This window comes from Entelurus aequoreus, linkage group LG04 (assembly GCF_033978785.1).
Source record: "Entelurus aequoreus isolate RoL-2023_Sb linkage group LG04, RoL_Eaeq_v1.1, whole genome shotgun sequence".
NCBI classification, from domain to species: Eukaryota; Metazoa; Chordata; class Actinopteri; order Syngnathiformes; family Syngnathidae; genus Entelurus; species Entelurus aequoreus.
The window spans coordinates 18,874,227-18,893,152 of NC_084734.1; the positions used below are offsets into that span (position 1 = coordinate 18,874,227).

The window sequence follows — 18,926 nt, forward strand, 5'->3', positions numbered from 1 at the left end:
GGGCCATTCTAATATTTATTTTATGTTGTATGTTATGAATTCTAATTGCTGGTATGTTACTGACGTGATCGTGTCCAGCTCACGTCCCGCCCAATGAATACGCGTGGTGGTCAAGCTAACTCTTTTATAAATGGGTACTACGCGCCATTTAGCCTTTCTCAAAGAAAAAATGCCCTATGTTTGTATTGTTTTTGGCTGTATGAATCGTTTAAATTGCGAAAGGGATAAACGTTACTTAAGAGTTCCTCAAGAGGTAATCAAAACGGGAGGAAGAGTGCAAGATTTTACGAAACGACGAGAAAAGCATGCAGCTCACACTCCAGTCCAAGGGAGCAGAGTCAAAGAATGCATGAGTTTGCAGTGATATACTTTTAACGGTTATTATTTCACATTAAAGTACTATCTAGATATTATTCGTATTTCTTAGGCACGTATGCTACAAGTTATTAAAAAAATCACCAACTCGGCGAGTCTACATGAATGAAAGCAAATGTGAGCAAAACCTAAAAGAGTTAACATTTTACCAAAAGGCAGCAATCATAAATGAGGCTTTCAACACATACACAATGTTGACGTCTATAGTTATATTTAGATAAAGACGGGGGGAAACACGCTACTTGTAAACGGCGCGTGCAACAGCAACAAACATAGCAGTACACGCAAAGTTAAATAATGAAATGCAACCTTACCCGAGCAAAAAAAACATGCATATGTTTCCGGGAGAGGCTTAATACCAATTTCCATGACCCAGCAGCCACATACAAAGAATTTCTGTGAGGACTCCATCATCCCGACAAAAACTGTCCACTGTTACCCAAATAACAAGCCCTGGATCACCAGCCAGCTAAAGGTGCTGCTAAATAAAAAGAAGCGAGCCTTCAGATCCGGTGATCGGGACGAGTTGAAGAGGATTCAGTGGCAGCTCAAAGTTAATCTTCAAGAAGGGAAAGATGCCTATAGAAGGAAGCTTGAAGCTAAACTCCAACAGAACAACACTCGTGAGGTTTGGAAGGGTATGAAGGCCATCACAGGCTTCAACAATAAAGCCAAACTGCTGGATGGGGGTGCAGATAGAGCCAACGAGCTGAATTTGTTTTTCAACAGATTTAGCAACGCACCCCTTACTGGCCCTCCCCCCACTACTCCTGTTCTCACACCTCCACCTCCCCCTCCTTCTCTTTTACCTGCCACAGCCGTTTTTCCCCCCCTCTCCCCTCCCCCACTTCCAGCCCCACTGAGAAAGCCAGCCCGGTGTGTCTGACACCTGGACTTGTAAGACGGCAGCTGGAGAAAGTCAATCCAGCTAAGTCAGCAGGCCCTGACCAAGTCAACCCCTGGGTCCTGAAGACTTGCGCTGCTCAGCTAACTGGGATCCTGCACTCCATCTTCAACCTGAGTCTGAAGCTAGAACGGATACCAGTGCTATGGAAAACATCCTGCATAGTGCCGGTGCCCAAGAAGCCCATCCCATCGAGCTCAAATGACTTCAGACCTGTAGCCCTGACGTCCCAGGTCATGAAGGTCCTCGAGAGACTTGTGCTGGATCAGCTGAGGCCACTGGTGGCTCCTTCCCTGGATCCTCTACAGTTTGCATATCAGCCCCATGTAGGAGTGGACGATGCTGTTATCTACCTGCTGCATCATGCTCACTCTCACCTGGATGGTGGGAAGGGCACTGTGAGGATCATGTTTTTTGATTTCTCCAGTGCCTTTAACACCATTCACCCAATTCTGATGAGTGACAAGTTGCTCAGGATGGGTGTCAGTTCATCCATTGTCTCCTGGATCACTGATTACTTGTCTGACAGGCCCCAGTTTGTGCGACTGGGGAGCTCCGTGTCGGATACTGTGGTAAGTGGTGTAGGTGCTCCACAGGGGACCGTCCTGTCTCCTTTCCTGTTCACCCTGTACACCTCAGACTTCCAGTATAGTTCCAGGTCCTGCCACCTGCAGAAATACTCTGACGACTCTGCTGTGGTCGGGTGTATCGGAGAGGGACGGGAATTGGAGTACAGGACACTGATCGCTGACTTTGTGGAGTGGTCTCAGGCGAACCATCTGGTCCTTAATGTGGACAAGACCAAGGAGCTGGTCATCGACTTCAGGAAGAGAGTGACCCCGGTGGAGCCCTTCAAGATCCAGGGCCGGGAGGTGGCAGTAGTGGAGCAGTAAAAGTACCTGGGAGTCCACTTGAACAGCAGACTGGACTGGAAGGACAACTGCAAAGCTGTTTACAAGAAGGGCATGAGCAGACTCTTTTTCCTGAGGAAGCTTAGGTCATTCAATGTGTGCAGCAAGCTGTTGGAGATCTTTTATCAGTCTGTTGTGGCCAGTGCACTGTACTTTGCAGTGGTTTGTTGGGGGAGCAGCACCAGCAAAAGGGACTCAAACCGGATTGATAATCTGATCCGGAAAGCCGGCCAAATTATTGGCACGCAATTGGAGGCGTTTGTGTCAGTGAGGGACAGGAGGTCACTGGACAAACTGCTTGCCATCATGGACAATCCTGCCCATCCACTCCACCTGAAAATTAAGGGACAGCGGAGTTCATACTCCAACAGGCTCCTTCAACTTCCTTCTCGCACTGTGCGATTCAAGAACTCCTTCATTCCACACTCCATCCAGCTGTATAATCACTCGCCATACAGCAATAGATGACATCTGCCTATTACCTGACACCTGACATGTTAGCTACTTCTCTTTGTTTATAATGTCTATTTTCTATTTCCTGCTGGACCTATTCTCTATTTTATGCTGCTGCTGTCATATAGACTGTATATACTGTAATATTGTACATGGTCATTGGTTTATATTGTATATATGTTATAGACATAATATAATATATCTGTATATAAATTACTCTGTACACATATTATGTATATATTCGTATATATGTTAGATTTTTTTATAGCTATATTAGTCTATTTATACCTGCATTGTCCTTTCCATCATTGTAACTGAGCTACTGTGTTGAACAATTTCCCTTGTGGATCATTAAAGTTTGTCTAAGTCTAAGTCTAAGAAGTTGTAGACCTCAATGCTTTTCTAAGTTTTCATCTGTTTTGTCGTGTAGAATGGCGTCTGGAGCACAATAGTTCGATATGTCGAAGAACGCGATCGATGTATGATCCTTGATATCACTCGACAATTTTTTTTTATATATATAAAAGTATAGGGATCTCAGTGTTTCTCCCAGAAAATGTGTTAGTTAAGGCAGTGGTCCCCAACCACCGGGCCGCACAAGAAATTTGAAAAAAATAAAAAATAAATAAAAATCAAAAGTTTTTTTTTAATTAAATCAACATAAAAAACACAATATATAGATTATATATCAATATAGATCAATACAGTCTGCAGGGATACAGTCCGTAAGCACACATGATTGTATTTCTTTATGAAAAAAAAAATAATAATAAAAAAAAATTATAATAATGATGCAGTTACATTATTATATAAACTATCAGAGACAGCTCCACGAAACTCTTCATTTAACATCATGTCGTTTTTGCTGCTTCAACACAGCTCCATCAACACAGAAAAAGGAGAGAAAGACAAGCATTATTGACCTACAGTTAACAACTAACAGACTGGGCTTTGCTGTCCGTTTCATGTGGGGCGCACACACACACGCACGCACGCACGCAGGCACACGCGCACAGTGAGCTAACGTTACGCTAAAAGCTAATTAGCTTTCATCTCAAGGACTGCGAGCGAGCTGAGCTGCCGCTTGTGTTTCTAGAACGTCAACAGGCTCATAGTGATGTTACTAGTAGTTGACTGGGAGGTGTTTATTATAATTTGGGGAGAGTCCGCTGCCTTATGCTTACCTGCTAAACACCTATCTGCTCACCCCACCTGACTGTGCTGTGAGTACTGACTCCATGGGCTCTGAATATGCACTGCTGATTGGCTGTTACTGCTCTCCGTGTAACCAATCAGATGGCTCTGTGGGTGGGACAATGCTGGGGGACAGCAGCACAGCAGAGAGAAGTACTGACAGGGGAGGCAGAACCAAGCGCAGCAGCTTGTTAAGACGTTAGTTTAGGCGGTGGCTCGGAAAACTCTGGATCTATTCCATTACATTGTTAAAATTTTTGCTCGTATCTGCTTTTTGCAGAAAGATTTAAGCCTCTTTTGTACTCAGATAGTTCGCACGCTGCTTGTTGTTTAAGAGAATCTTGGCTTGGTTGACCACCACTGGTTTTTACTTCCGGACGAATTTTTTGCGCTCAATGAGGCATCTCCTCCTAACTATACGAATGCGCATGTTGCCCGTCCTCTTAAAAGGGGAGGGGGTGTCGCACTAATATACAATGAAAATTTCAACCTTACCCCTAACCTAAATAATAAATATAAATCGTTTGAGGTGCTTACTATGAGGTCTGTCACACCGCTACTTCTCGACCTGGCTGTTATCTACCGCCCCCCTGGGCCCTATTCAGACTTTATCAGTGAATTCTCAGAGTTCGTTGCTGATCTAGTGACGCACGCCGACAATATAATCATAATGGGGGACTTTAATATCCATATGAATACCCCATCGGACCCTCAGTGCGTGGCGCTCCAAACCATAATTGATAGCTGTGGTCTTACACAAATAATACATGAACCCACGCATCGCAACGGTAATACAATAGATCTAGTGCTTGTCAGGGGTGTCACCACCTCCAAAGTTATGATACTTCCATATACTAAAGTAATGTCCGATCATTACCTTATAAAATTTGAAGTTTTGACTCTTTGTCGACAAGCTAATAATAATAATAACTGCTATAGCGGCCGCAACATTAATGCTGCCACAACGATGACTCTTGCTGACCTACTGCCTTCGGTAATGGCACCATTCCCAAATTATGTCGGCTCTATTGATAACTTCACTAACAACTTTGACGATGCCTTGCGCGAAATTATTGATAGTATAGCACCGCTAAAGCAAAAAAGGGCCCCTAAAAGGCGCACCCCATGGTTTACAGAAGAAATTAGAGCTCATAAATTATCATGTAGAAAACTGGAACGCAAATGGCGCGCGACTAAACTTGAGGTTTTCCATCAAGCATGGAGTGATAGTTTAATAACCTATAAACGCATGCTTACCTTAGCTAAAGCTAAATACTACTCAAATCTCATCCGCCTCAACAAAAACGATCCTAAATTTCTGTTTAGTACAGTAGCATCGCTAACCCAACAAGGGACTCCTCCCAGTAGCTCCACCCACTCGGCAGATGACTTTATGAATTTCTTTAATAAGAAAATTGAACTCATTAGAAAGGAGATTAAAGACAACGCATCCCAGCTACAACTGGGTTCTATTAACACAAATACGACTGTATATACGACGGACACTGCCCTCCAAAATAGTCTCTCTATTTTTGATGAAATAACATTAGAGGAATTATTACAGCGTGTAAGTGGGATAAAACAAACAACATGTTTACTTGACCCACTTCCTGGGAAACTTATCAAGGAACTGTTTGTATTATTAGGTCCATCAGTGTTAAATATTATAAACTTATCACTTTCCTCCGGCACTGTTCCCCTAGCATTCAAAAAAGCGGTTATTCATCCTCTGCTCAAAAGACCTAACCTCGATCCTGACCTCATGGTAAACTACCGACCGGTCTCCCACCTTCCGTTTATTTCCAAAATTCTCGAAAAAATTGTTGCACAGCAGCTAAATGAACACTTAGTGACTAACAATCTCTGTGAACCTTTTCAATCCGGTTTCAGGGCAAATCACTCTACGGAGACAGCCCTCGCAAAAATGACTAATGATCTATTGCTAACGATGGATTCTGATGCGTCATCTATGTTGCTGCTTCTTGATCTTAGCGCCGCTTTCGATACCGTCGATCATAATATTTTATTAGAGCGTATCAAAACACGTATTGGTATGTCAGACTTAGCCTTGTCTTGGTTTAACTCTTATCTTACTGACAGGATGCAGTGCGTCTCCCATAACAATGTGACCTCGGACTATGTCAAGGTAACGTGCGGAGTTCCCCAGGGTTCGGTTCTTGGCCCTGCACTCTTTAGTATTTACATGCTGCCGCTGGGTGACATCATACGCAAGTACGGTGTTAGCTTTCACTGTTATGCTGATGACACTCAACTCTACATGCCCCTAAAGCTGACCAACACGCCGGATTGTAGTCAGCTGGAGGCGTGTCTTAATGAAATTAAACAATGGATGTCCGCTAACTTTTTGCAACTCAACGCTAAGAAAACGGAAATGCTGATTATCGGTCCTGCTAGACACCAGCAGCTATTTAATAATACCACCTTAACATTTGACAACCAAACAATTAAACAAGGAGACTCGGTAAAGAATCTGGGTATTATCTTCGACCCAACTCTCTCGTTTGAGTCACACATTAAGAGTGTTACTAAAACGGCCTTCTTTCATCTCCGTAATATCGCTAAAATTCGTTCCATCTTGTCCACTAGCGACGCTGAGATCATTATTCATGCGTTCGTTACGTCTCGTCTCGATTACTTTAACGTATTATTTTCGGGCCTCCCTATGTCTAGCATTAAAAGATTACAGTTGGTACAAAATGCGGCTGCAAGGCTTTTGACAAAAACAAGAAAGTTTGATCATATTACGCCTATACTGGCTCACCTGCACTGGCTTCCTGTGCACTTAAGATGCGACTTTAAGGTTTTACTACTTACGTATAAAATACTACACGGTTTAGCTCCAGCCTATCTCGCCGATTGTATTGTACCATATGTCCCGGCAAGAAATCTGCGTTCAAAGAACTCCGGCTTATTAGTGATTCCCAGAGCCAAAAAAAAGTCTGCGGGCTATAGAGCGTTTTCTATTCGGGCTCCAGTACTCTGGAATGCCCTCCCGGTAACAGTTAGAGATGCTACCTCAGTAGAAGCATTTAAGTCCCATCTTAAAACTCATTTGTATAATCTAGCCTTTAAATAGACCCCCCCTTTTTAGACCAGTTGATCTGCCGTTTCTTTTCTTCTCTCCTCTTCTCCCCTGTCCCTTGCGAGGGGGAGTTGCATAGGTCCGGTGGCCATGGATGAGGTGCTGGCTGTCCAGAGCCGGGACCCTGGGTGGACCACTAGCCTGTGCATCGGTTGGGGACATCTCTGCGCTGCTGACCCCTCTCCGCTCGGGATGGTTTCCTGTTGGCCCCGCTGTGGACTGGACTCCCGCTGATGTGTTGGATCCACTGTGGACTGGACTTTCACAATGTTATGTCAGACCCACTCGACATCCGTTGCTTTCGGTCTCCCCTAGAGGGGGGGGGGGGGGGGGTTACCCACATATGCGGTCCTCTCCAAGGTTTCTCATAGTCATTCACCGACGTCCCACTGGGGTGAGTTTTTCCTTGCCCGTATGTGGGCTCTGTACCGAGGATGTCGTTGTGGCTTGTACAGCCCTTTGAGACACTTGTGATTTAGGGCTATATAAATAAACATTGATTGATTGATAAACATTGAAGAAGTCACATGTCGGAATATCAGAAATACAGCATATCCAACTGAACCACCACAAAAGTTCTGGTCATGTGACTGACTGAGCCCCACTGCCATTTTGTCTTTTTTTACCGCCTCCATGGTCACTGTTCACACTAACCTGCTCAGGGCCTAGTGGTTAGAGTGTCCGTTTTTTAACCTTGTGACCTCTCACACGCAGGAAGTGTGTGTGTGTTTTTCTCTTTGTGTGTTGAGGCTTGTTTACTGCCTTATGACGATAATTATCTTCACTACAGTCTACATGCACGCACATGCATGCTGTACTATGACTTACCTGAAGAGATGAATCAACGATGTTGAGTGTGTTGAGGCTTGTTTAGCACTTAATTAATATAATTAACTTTAATACAGTCTATATGCACACACATGCATGTTGTACTCCGACTGGTTAGAGTGTCCGCCCTGAGATTGGTAGGTTGTGAGTTCAAACCCCGGTCGAGTCATACCAAAGACTATAAAAATGGGACCCATTACCTCCCTGCTTGGCACTCAGTATCAAGGGTTGGATTTGGGGGTTAAATCACCAAAATGATTCCCGGGCGCAGCCACTGCTCCCCTCACCTCCCAGGGGACGATCAAGGGTGATGGGTCAAATGCAGAGAATAATTTTGCCACACCTAGTGTGTGTGTGACAATCATTGGAACTTTAACTTTAACTTAACTAAAGATATAAACTAAATCTATTGTGGTGGACATTTACACCTGGCCTCTCACCCAGCAGACATGCAGGTGGGGGTGTGGTTTGTGACTGGTTGGGTGCGCAAAGTTGGCGAAATTTACAGTGTATCTTTTAAGTTATATGTTGGCAGTCTTACAATAATATGTTTTCTCAAACCTCCACATTGGCAAATGTCCCACTGTTTGTTAAATACACACGTCACAATAACATCACAACTTTACTGAACTTGGCCACATGCACTTAAAAAAATAAGTGCATGTGGCTTTAACATAACTAGACATTAATAGTCAACATTATCTATCATTCTGAATGAATATGTTGATAGCTCGCGTGTAATCCTACATAACCCAGCAGTGTAAATCTGGGGTGTCCAAAAATGTTCCACTTCGGGCTGCTATAAACAAAACATGCTGTGGCCATTTTTATTTATTTCCTTTTGTAGAAAAAAAATATAGGTAAGGTATCTAAATACCGCCCTGTATGTAAGCTTTGAGTTAAAAGAACCAACATTCCAACTTTTCGGGTTACTTTACGTATTACGACTCTTTTCTTTCTACTTGTAATTAGTTTTTAATTGTGGTTTTATATTGTGTTGCAGGCCGCACTTTGGCCACCATTGTTGTGGGTGCTGAAATGTTCATCTCCTGTGCACAGTAAACAATTTGTATTTTTATTTGCATATTATTATGGACACAGTAGCTTTCTGCATAGGTGCTATGTGACGTCACCAAACAGGTGTGTCCTTCAGCTGGCAAGCTGATTTGTTTACTTTTGTTTCTGGCACTTAATGTTATCATTTGGTTAGAAAATGTCATGTTGTTGCCTCTCACACCTACATGACATCTCCATTTTCTTCTTTTATGAAAATAATTATGTGCTACTCAAAAGTTTTACTTATAATTTTCACGATTGACAAGCACACACAATATTTGGAGTCACATTGAAATGTAATGTTGACGAAGTTAGTATGCTAGCAGAGTTAATTCAAAGTTATTTGACTATTTTGCTGAAGTACCAAAGAGAAGCAAATGTCGTGTTTGGTGAACTTACCTTTCATCCAGTCCACTACTTGCTGCGGACTCCACGTCCTCACAGTATCCATGTCTCCGAGTCCAAGGTTCAGAAAAAGCCCAGAGGCCAGTAAAAAATCATCATTAATAAAGATTAAAAATAAACATGAGTATCAAGCGTCATCATGTTGGCCTCGTGCTGCTCCTGACCTGACTGCTCTCTTGCAGGTTTGGAGCGGGACAGGAGCGCGTGCACCGCGGTGTCAGGTTACACTGACCACGCCCCTTAGTTCTCCTCCAATCAGGTTAAAAAAAAAAAGGGATCTGGACGAGCCGTTTTCTTTGTTAACGTCACACTATTTTGTTTACAACGTCACCAATAAAACCAAATTTTCTGTTTAGATGTTTATGTTGATAAACAAGACGTCAAGATTGTTTTGTTAAAAGCCCAATCTAGAAGTTAGATTGTCAAAATCGTAACAATGGTGCCCTCTACCTGTCGACCGGTTATAACATTTTAAAAGTAGCCAACTCAATAGGCCATGGTTAATCAACCTAATTGTTCTTGACGTCACATTTCCAGAATTTAAGTGGCGGGGGGACTTGTCCAAATGTACTATTTGGAGAAACAGCATTCTCTGTATAGACATTTCTTTTTATCTTTACTTTTGGCAATAGTCAAACATAAGAAAAAAAATAGCCTCTATCCAAATGCAAGTGTGCACTGCAGTGTACGCAACCTTTGGGTTAAAATGTCAAAAGGGCCAGCGCCCGTTGGCTTTGGTCCTTTACACTACAGGGGTGTTGTAGTGTTTCTAAATTAAATTTGCAGCAAAAAAGTTAAAGCCTCTTTTAAAGTTTTGAACTGAACTCTTGTCATTCTCTGCCCAGATTTGGCCCCAGCACCACCAGTTGAATAGACCTGCAATAGGTAAATGCTAGCATAAGTCTAGTGCCAAAACTTACTGAAACAGTGTACGATCAAATACAATTAGTTTTATATTTACAGGAAAGGTATCACGCTTGTCATTGTGTAGTTATATCAGACATTCGACCATCTTGTCGACCAACCTACCAAACTGTCAGAATATTAACAATGCATTTTACTTGTCCAAAGTAAATTAGGGTTAGAAGTAGGTTAATTAGGATACAAGGCAAACATAACAGTATACAACTTTATTTTGTCATCTGCATTTACAGCTGGAATTCAGGGAATTCAAAGACGACTTCTTTGCCAGTGAGCTTCTTGTAGACACCAGAGAAAGTTTCCACCTGAAAGACATTTTAACAGTGATGAACATTATTTCGAGACTGTCAGCTTTATTTCATAAATGATTACAGCTAATATGTGCACTGCATGGTTTGGCTCCCCAGTAACGGCCCCAAAGGACTCTGGGAAGTTGTAGGAATATGCAGGACGCTCGTCCTCACCAGCTAGAAGCCGGGAACAAAGCTTAGTTTCCGACGGCGTGGAACGGGAATATACATCTTAGCTCAAGGCTATGCTCCCATACGCCACCAGAACAGAGCCAGGAAAGCAACTCTCCGGATGTCCACGTCGGATTACAGACAAACTTATTAAGAGGCTGTCAGTGACGACATACTTTGTGTTCAACGTTGTTCTGCTGTGCCTTGTCCAGGTGGACCTTGATGAGTCTGCTGCTGTCCAGTTTCACTCGGATTCTCTTTCCCACAATCTCGCTGGGGAACACCAAGTCCTCCAAGATGGCGTCATGGACCGACGTCAGTGTGCGGCTAGAGGAGAAGCCAACATTGATGAACACTCAAACATTACATCAGAACCATACATTAGTCAAATATACTTAAATGATACTGAACGGACTATTTAACATTTAGAAGTTAAACTTGGTAAAAACTTCTGCACATACTGAATTAAATATTGGCTTTGATTGACTTATTTCATGTCCTTACACGCTCACCCAAACGAGGGATCCAAGCATACAAAAGGATTACAAAATAAAAACAATGGCTGCCGTGCAAAGTTTAAAACAGGTGAGCGAGACCGCCACCTCACTCCAAACACCAATCTAAAGCTGTGGAGTTATTTTTCTCCATGCGTGTCCTGAAGGTTTGATTTAAGAAGAGCAGGTCACTGACCGACATACAGCAACTTTAAGACTCAAAGTGTGCACTGCATGGTTTGGCTCCCCAGTAACGGTCCCAAAGGACTCTGGGAAGCTGTAGGAATATGCAGGACGTTCGTCCTCACCAGCTATGAACCAGGGACAGAACTTAATCTCTGACGGTGTGGAAGGGGAATGTACGTCTTAGCTCAAGGCTACGCTCCCGTTCGCCACCAGGACAGAGCCAGGAGAGCAACTCTCTGGATGCCCACATCAGACTACAGACATGAAGACCTCATCACTCTTTAAGAAAAAATTGCAACAAAACATTCAGTCAGAACTTACCTTCTGGGACGCTTCTGCTTATTCTTAATGCGGCTTTTTCTGGTGGGTTTGGGCAGAATTCTCCTCTGAAAGTAAACAATGAGTCAAGTATAACATCTTAATAATGGATTAGATTTATATAGCGCTTTCTAGACACTAAGTGCTTTACAGTGACAACTGAGAACCCATCATAATGGTGGTAAACTAGATTTGAGGTAGGCAGACAGAAACGTAGCTGCCAATCTGTGCCTAAGGCCCTGTTTACACTGCACACCAAATTTTTTGCCAGTATTAATGCTCAAAAGCGCTTCAAATCTTATCTTTTTGCATCACATTCAGGCCACATCAGGGGGTAGTCCAAATCCAATTGGAATCTAGTCTATTCAAATGTGACTTTAGCCAAAATTGCAACCAGACCTGAATGCGACGTCATTTGTGCACGCGGAGAAACACGTAGCCCGTCAGCAGACTGGATACTTTATCACAACTCCTGTTTCGATGAGCAGTTTTTTTTGGCAGGCGAATTTTCGGTGCATCGTTAGTGTGCAAATAATAGGTTATATGCAATTTATAAATATATATTTTAATTCCGAAGAAATAACACTTGTTAAAGGACCGGAATTGGTGCTGTGGTATTTGCTTACGTACATTGTGCACGTGACTTTGAAAAATAAAGCTAACGTAGATCCACGCTGATGTCTGTGTAGAATACTATACAATATTACTTAAAGCCATAAAAAGATTAGAACCCTCCCAAATATATTACACTATATATTTCCATTCAAGGGATGTAACGTTAAACGATATGATAAACCGCGATAAAATTCCAGACGGTTAGTAATACCCTTTAAACTTTTAATTACCGAAAAAACTTTATTAATGCATTTTAGGCAACACTGCTTGCTTCCTGAAAAATTAAGCGCAGCAGGGCCTGCGCACTAGAGCTGTTCAGTCCGAGAAAAATGGCGGCGACTACACAGATTTTGCTCTGAAAATGTTCCCTGCGAGTAAATGCAGCCGATCTCTTCATTTCAATAGCTTGTACTTCAATGGGGTCTTGCTGTTTGATGTTGCCGTTTCATTTTGAAAGTGCAACGAGCATCCTTCCGTCAGCTGAGTTAGCATGCAGCAGGCGTTGCCACAAGTCGTTTATAAAGTCTTTAGTTTGTTTACTGGGATGTTCAATCGTCTTTTATTTAACAGCTAACTTTGTCAGTTTTCCAGTAACATCAATACTAGCTAAAATGTATTGTCATCTCATCGGATTGAACGCAAGCTTAGTTGTCGGTGAGACACAAAGATTGTGTTTAAGAGGTGAGAGGTATCACTCCTGTTTATTTTTGTTGGCAAACGGTTGCACTACAGTACATGGTTGTTGAAGAACAAAGCTTGTTTATTTGACTTGATCTTCATTAGCCAAATTGCTTTGTGTTTTATATTGATTTAAAAAAGTAAACACCATGTTTTTTAGACTACTTTTGTTTTTTTAAATTACACAAAGTGATTACTTTAATTACCATTCATGTGACATAGAATTTTGTTAATGTTTTATGGTGTATAATTATTGGATCTGTCCCGATGCAACATGTACATACATTAGTACATGTAAATGTATGTACATAACTTAAATAAATACCTCCTAAGAAAATGTAAAAATAGACTAATAATCGTGATTTCAATCATGATAAAAATAATTGAAATGATTATTTAGCAAAATTTTCACATTTAGTATTATTTTGTTTCTGCCATATTACTTTGTTTTATATTGCGTGTGTTGCTTTCATATCTACATTCATCTTTCTACTTGAGGTACATACACGTTAAATGTGTGTGTGTTTTTATTAAATAAAACTTGGTTAAAAGATATCAGTATAAGTAGTTTTTAAAAATTTTGAGCACATGACCGCGGTGATACTAGTAAACGTGATCATTTTGGTCACAATAACCGTTAGAAGAAATGTTCATACTGCGACAACCCTAGTCATTTTATGATTTTATACGCCCGTAAAAAAAACACTAATTTTTAAAAGGTGTGGCGACGTATTTTGCAGTAGTCGTAGCGACTTCCTTGTTCATTTACGAAATACGGTCAACTTCCTTTGTTTTCACTTTATCGAACTGCGCATGCAAGTGACGTCAAGGCCACTTTGGGGCAAGTGTGCGTTCACACTGAAGACTGATAAAGATCACATTTTACTTGCAATGCAAACAGTCACCTGGAAAAAAATGTGATTTGTGTGCAGTGTAAACGGTCTACGGCCTCTCCGGCTACCAAAAAGACATATGGCCATGACTAGGATGGCGGAAGTTGGATGTGTACCAGAAATCCTCAAGTTGCTGAATGGCCGCGCTACCATCTGAGCCACATTGCTTCCCTAAATATGCCCACACAAACGAAATTATACAAACATTTAAGTTCTTAAAAAGTTGTGTCAGTGTGCACTGCATGGTTTGGCTCCCCAGTAACGGCCCCAAAAGGACTCTGGGAAGTTGTAGGAATATGCAGAACGCTCGTCCTCACCAGCTAGAAGCCAGGGACAAAGCTTAGTTTTCGACGGCATGGAACGGGAATATACGTCTTCGCTAAAAGCTACGCTCCCATACGCCACCAGGACAGAGCCAAAAAAAGTAACTCTCTGGATGTCCACGTCGAATTCAACAACTTTTTCTTGGAACATATCAACTTCAAATTTGCAGATTATTATTCTAATAACCTTGAGAAAAAGTGCAACGCTGCTTATCATTGGGGTTCAGTGTTGGTTCCAACAGCAAATGGCAAAATTCGATGAAAAAAGTGAGATGCCAATAGAATAGTCTATTTTTTAAAAGAAAACCAATCTGCAAATTTGCAGGGAAGAAAATGCTGAATGGAATGGATGAATAGAAGATACATTAGAGTTCATCAGCACCAGATGTACTTCTGGACCTGCAGCATGACTTGAGACACTGTCTGCCATCAAGTGACCCGATATAGTACACGCTCAGCAGCTTCTCACCTGTGCAATGAAGACCACATGCTTCCCGCTGAACTTCTTTTCCAGCTCCCTCACCAGTCGCACCTGAATCTTCTGGAAGGACTTCAGCTGAGGAACCGGAACAAAGATGATGATGGCTTTCCTGTTACCACCAACCTCAATTTCCTGAGGAGAAAATTAGTTTAGTATCTCCTACAAAAAGATTACCTTGATTCAGAATGTAATGTACACTGCATGGTTTGGCTCCCCAGTAACGGCCCAAAAGGACTCTGGGAAGTTGTAGGAATATGCAGGATGCTCGTCCTCACCGACCAGAAGTCGGGGACAGAACTTTGTCTCCGACGGCGTGGAACAGGAATGTACGTCTTAGCTCAAGGCTACGCTCCCATACGCCACCAGGACAGAGCCAGGAAAGCAACTCCCTGGATGTCCACGTCGGACAAAACGTCATGACAACTTTGCTCCTTGCAAATAAGACGCATGGGTAGAAATTAGTTAAGCACTTACCTTTGCTGCAGTGATGTTCAGCTCTCTCAGCTGAGCCTTGAGGTCAGAGTTCATCTCCAGCTCAAGTAGAGCCTACAGGACACACATGACCATGAACATCAATGATGATTAGCATGGCAATTTTACATAAGATGAAACAACACTACTACATGTGATGATAATCAAGGTAACTACTTTGTTTAAACGTGTGGTCATAACGTCAGCGTTAATTCATGCCTACGATGTGTTAATTGAATTACATTTATTAACTCTTACCTGAGAAATCCCAGACTCAAACTCATCTGGCTTTTCGCCATTCGGCTTTACTATCTTTGCACTGGTACTGAACATGGCCTTTGTCTCTGCACAAATGAAGGTTCATCACATGTTACATTAAAGAAGACCACACAAAACAAATCAAAGCCATAAGGCTTGCCAATATAACTGGCTAGTTGACTACATCCACACGTTGGCTAGCAGTTTAACATGCAGTCACTAAGCACAGCCTGCTATTAAGAATATTTAATGGTAACATTCGTAATTAACAGGAACACTCACACGCGAATTGTGTCTTTCCCGGCAATATATTTTTTAAAAACGAAGCAGTTTGGTGAACACATGCACGGCCTGCTAGCTAGCTGCCCATTACAACTAGCCTTCACTCAGGCTATTCTGCTACGCTTTACGAAGTCGTTTTAAAAAGCCATCCGCCACCATATGTCAGGTAATCTAAAGCATCGCGGATAAATAAATGTTTACAATGTCATAATGTGGCCCTTTACACTTGTTTTATCACAAAAAAAGAAGTGAAAAGTCTGTGCTGTAGTAATATCGCGACTTACCTCTGTCAACGACGGCCAAGGAAGAGAACGGAACATCGCGAGAGTTTGATTAATGCAATGCAGTGGCGCAGTGAACTACCGCGAGAAGATTCGATCTCGTCTGTTTATCGCGAGAGTTCAAGAGAGCGCGTTCGGTCTAACAATATTAAAAATAATTCAAGTTATGGTCTTTAGTAAACATATTTGAAGTAATTTAGACAAGCCCTGTTTGATGTATTATTTTAATATTCATTTATTGGACTCATTTTTATTTTAGTATTAACTATTTTATCCTTATCTTGTCCGTTAGTCTATTCTTGTAGGTAGTATTTTTATGTAAACTGCTCACCCTGAAATGTGTCAAAAATAGTGAAAGGAAAGTGCCCTTTTTGTTTGCATATTTATTCAATATAAAACATGTATATAAAATAATAAAAACAATCAGAAAAATGTATTCAAAATAAAACTATTATAATTCGAATTTGTATAATTGTAAATAAAATGTATCTATTCAAAGTCATTAAACAAAATCAGACTTCAACAGAAAATTGTTTCTTAAACACAAATTGCTGACATGTAAATTATCTTTTAAACGGACAACACATTTATATAGTATGTTCTAATCTTCCACATTATCTGAACTGTAATTATGCACAACTATATTGACGTTATGTATCATGTAAATGTTTATAAGACTAATACAGTAATTAGGGATGATGTTTGATAAGGAATTATCGAGTTTGAGCCTATTATCGAATCCTATTATCGAATCCTCTTATCGAACCGATTCCTTATCGATTCTCTTATCGAGTCCAGATAGGTTGTTGTATATAAATGATAAATGGGTTATACTTGTATAGCGCTTTTCTACCTTCAAGGTACTCAAAGCGCTTTGACAGTATTTCCACATTTACCCATTCACACACACATTCACACACTGATGGCGGGAGCTGCCATGCAAGGCGCTAACCAGCAGCCATCAGAGGCAAAGGGTGAAGTGTCTTGCCCAAGGACACAACGGACGTGACTAGGAAGGTAGAAGGTGGGAATTGAACCCCAGTAACCAGCAACACTCCGATTGCTGGCACAGCCACTCTACCAACTTCGCCACGCCGCCCCAAAAAACACACAATATAACACACAATAAAAACACACAATATTTGGTTTAACAAAAGCTCACTTTTATTATATAATAAAAAAATAAAATCTAATAAATAAATAAATGTTGACTGTTACCCCCCAAAAAAAATAAAATAAATAAATATTGACTGTTGTTACCCAAAGTATATTAAGTGGGATTTTTCAGAGAAACAAATATATACAGTAACACAAAAACAACCTGTCTCTGTGATCACTATAGGTGTATAAATAATAATATAGTGTTAAATAAAATCAGTCCCTTGGGCACAAAACTGAAAATAATACAGCTCTACAGTTTGTTATGATGCTTTGACATTTTTGCACTTTATTTCTTTATTGAAAGAAAATTCTATGAAGAGAAAAGTTCTTTGCAAATGTGGTTACAATGCTAAAAAATGAAAAGTTAAAGCTAAAAAAAGAAATACACTTTATTGAGTTAACATTATTTCTTTATGGGTGAGGGCCGACATCCGGGCAACTGAGCTACATACGGGTTCTTCGAGCCATAGCAACGAGACTGGCGTTGAAAACAAACCGTTGCCATTACTCTTTAACCTGTCGACCTACGCTGGTTAAACCCGTCATTCTGCCTCCAAAATGCCGAAAAACTGTGTTGTTTTTGGTTGTGCTAACCACAACTGGAAACAGGGAAAACAAAGGTTGTATTTTGTTCTGCCAAAGCGCGATAAAAGCCCACAGAGACGAGACAAATGGCTCGCAGCTTTACACCGGGAAAACGAGGACGGTTCTCACTGGAGTCCCCCAAAGTCCCGGGTCGTGTGTTCGGATCACTTCGTTTCTGGTAAATATAAGGAACAAAAATCCACCTTCTTAACCACAACTTGGCTATACCGTCCGTGCTAATGTTGTACTTGTTGAATTTTTACCTTATAACGTTCGACAGCTGAAGTTGTTGTTGTACAAGCCCTTTGAGACACTTGTGATTTAGGGCTATATAAATAAACATTGATTGATTGATACAAAAATAACATGCGGTATATACTATATAGTCTATAGCCTAGCTAGCTATTTTCGAAAACCGGACAACGAGAGGATACCAAAGGCAGCGTTTTCCACCGGGAAAACATAAGCCAGGGCGGCCAAAGAACACCTGGCGAAGAACAGTTGTACTTAAACAATACATGTAGCCCTCAAATCTCTCAATATTTTATACACTAACACTTGATCTTGTTGTTGATAACTTCCGCGTCTCTTTCTTAGTAGCGCGCAGGCTAAGCTAACTAGCAAGCTAACTTCTTCTTCTTCTATGGAGTTTATTGGCGGTTGGCAAACCAACAAAGGTGCATTACCGCCACCTACTGGACTGGAGTGTGGGACTGTAAATTGGGATTCAAAATAAATACAAATAATAATTAACAAAATAAATAATAAGAAAAATAAAGAAAATAAAAAATAAAATAAAGAAATAAAGAAACAAAACAACTAAATAGGGAACTTAAATCCTCTCCATTAGGCCTGTGTCTATCAGATATGCCATAAGATGCTTGAGCATAGCTTCTGCCTCTGCTCCTAGCAGGTTCCCAACACTTAATATCATCCTGGATTCCTCTGCCGCTGCTGTTAGCGTCCTCCTTTCCTCCTCATACCCTCTACATTCTAACAACACATGCTGGACACTTTCATCCTGCCCACATTGGTCACATCTGCCATCAGGGTGTTTTCCTATCCTGTGTAGTGAACTATTCAGTCCTGTGTGCCCTATCCTAAGTCGTGTGATCACTGCTTCTTCCCTCCGGCTCCTGCCCCTCCTCCTTCCCAACCCAACGTGTTTCTGTATGTTGTAAAGGTGTCTTCCCGTGTCTTGGATGTCCCAATATTCTTGCCACACTTTACCCACATGTTTCTTGATTATTGATTTACCTTCTTCCCTACATAACGGTATGTCCATATCT

The 18,926-nt window shown here is 41.4% G+C and overlaps 2 protein-coding genes and 4 non-coding genes across 6 annotated transcripts in view; all 6 read right to left on the reverse strand.

Annotated features, from left to right (window-relative positions):
- Positions 1-9,439, reverse strand: part of LOC133648359 (connector enhancer of kinase suppressor of ras 3-like) — a 39,980-nt gene extending 30,541 nt beyond the window's left edge. Inside the window, exon 1 of the mRNA XM_062044379.1 lies at positions 9,224-9,439. Within this exon, the coding sequence (XP_061900363.1) occupies positions 9,224-9,275 (52 nt within the window). The 5' untranslated portion in view covers positions 9,276-9,439. The remainder of the gene's footprint in view (positions 1-9,223) is intronic.
- Positions 9,440-10,344: 905 nt separating this feature from the next.
- On the reverse strand, positions 10,345-15,966 carry LOC133648360 (small ribosomal subunit protein eS7). Its single transcript, XM_062044381.1, has 7 exons — positions 15,895-15,966; positions 15,329-15,414; positions 15,074-15,145; positions 14,588-14,731; positions 11,613-11,677; positions 10,788-10,938; positions 10,345-10,455 (listed from the first exon to the last, which is right to left on the reverse strand). The coding sequence occupies exons 2-7, from the start codon at positions 15,401-15,403 to the stop codon at positions 10,378-10,380; spliced, it is 585 nt and encodes a 194-aa protein (XP_061900365.1). The 5' UTR covers positions 15,404-15,414; positions 15,895-15,966; the 3' UTR covers positions 10,345-10,377.
- Positions 10,528-10,745, reverse strand: LOC133649287 (small nucleolar RNA SNORA73 family). Its single transcript, XR_009826030.1, has one exon. It is a non-coding gene; the product is annotated as a small nucleolar RNA SNORA73 family (small nucleolar RNA).
- On the reverse strand, positions 11,327-11,544 carry LOC133649281 (small nucleolar RNA SNORA73 family). Its single transcript, XR_009826024.1, has one exon. It is a non-coding gene; the product is annotated as a small nucleolar RNA SNORA73 family (small nucleolar RNA).
- LOC133649289 (small nucleolar RNA SNORA73 family) lies at positions 14,025-14,244 on the reverse strand. Its single transcript, XR_009826032.1, has one exon. It is a non-coding gene; the product is annotated as a small nucleolar RNA SNORA73 family (small nucleolar RNA).
- Positions 14,788-15,005, reverse strand: LOC133649282 (small nucleolar RNA SNORA73 family). The gene has a single exon (XR_009826025.1). It is a non-coding gene; the product is annotated as a small nucleolar RNA SNORA73 family (small nucleolar RNA).
- Positions 15,967-18,926: the final 2,960 nt, after the last annotated feature.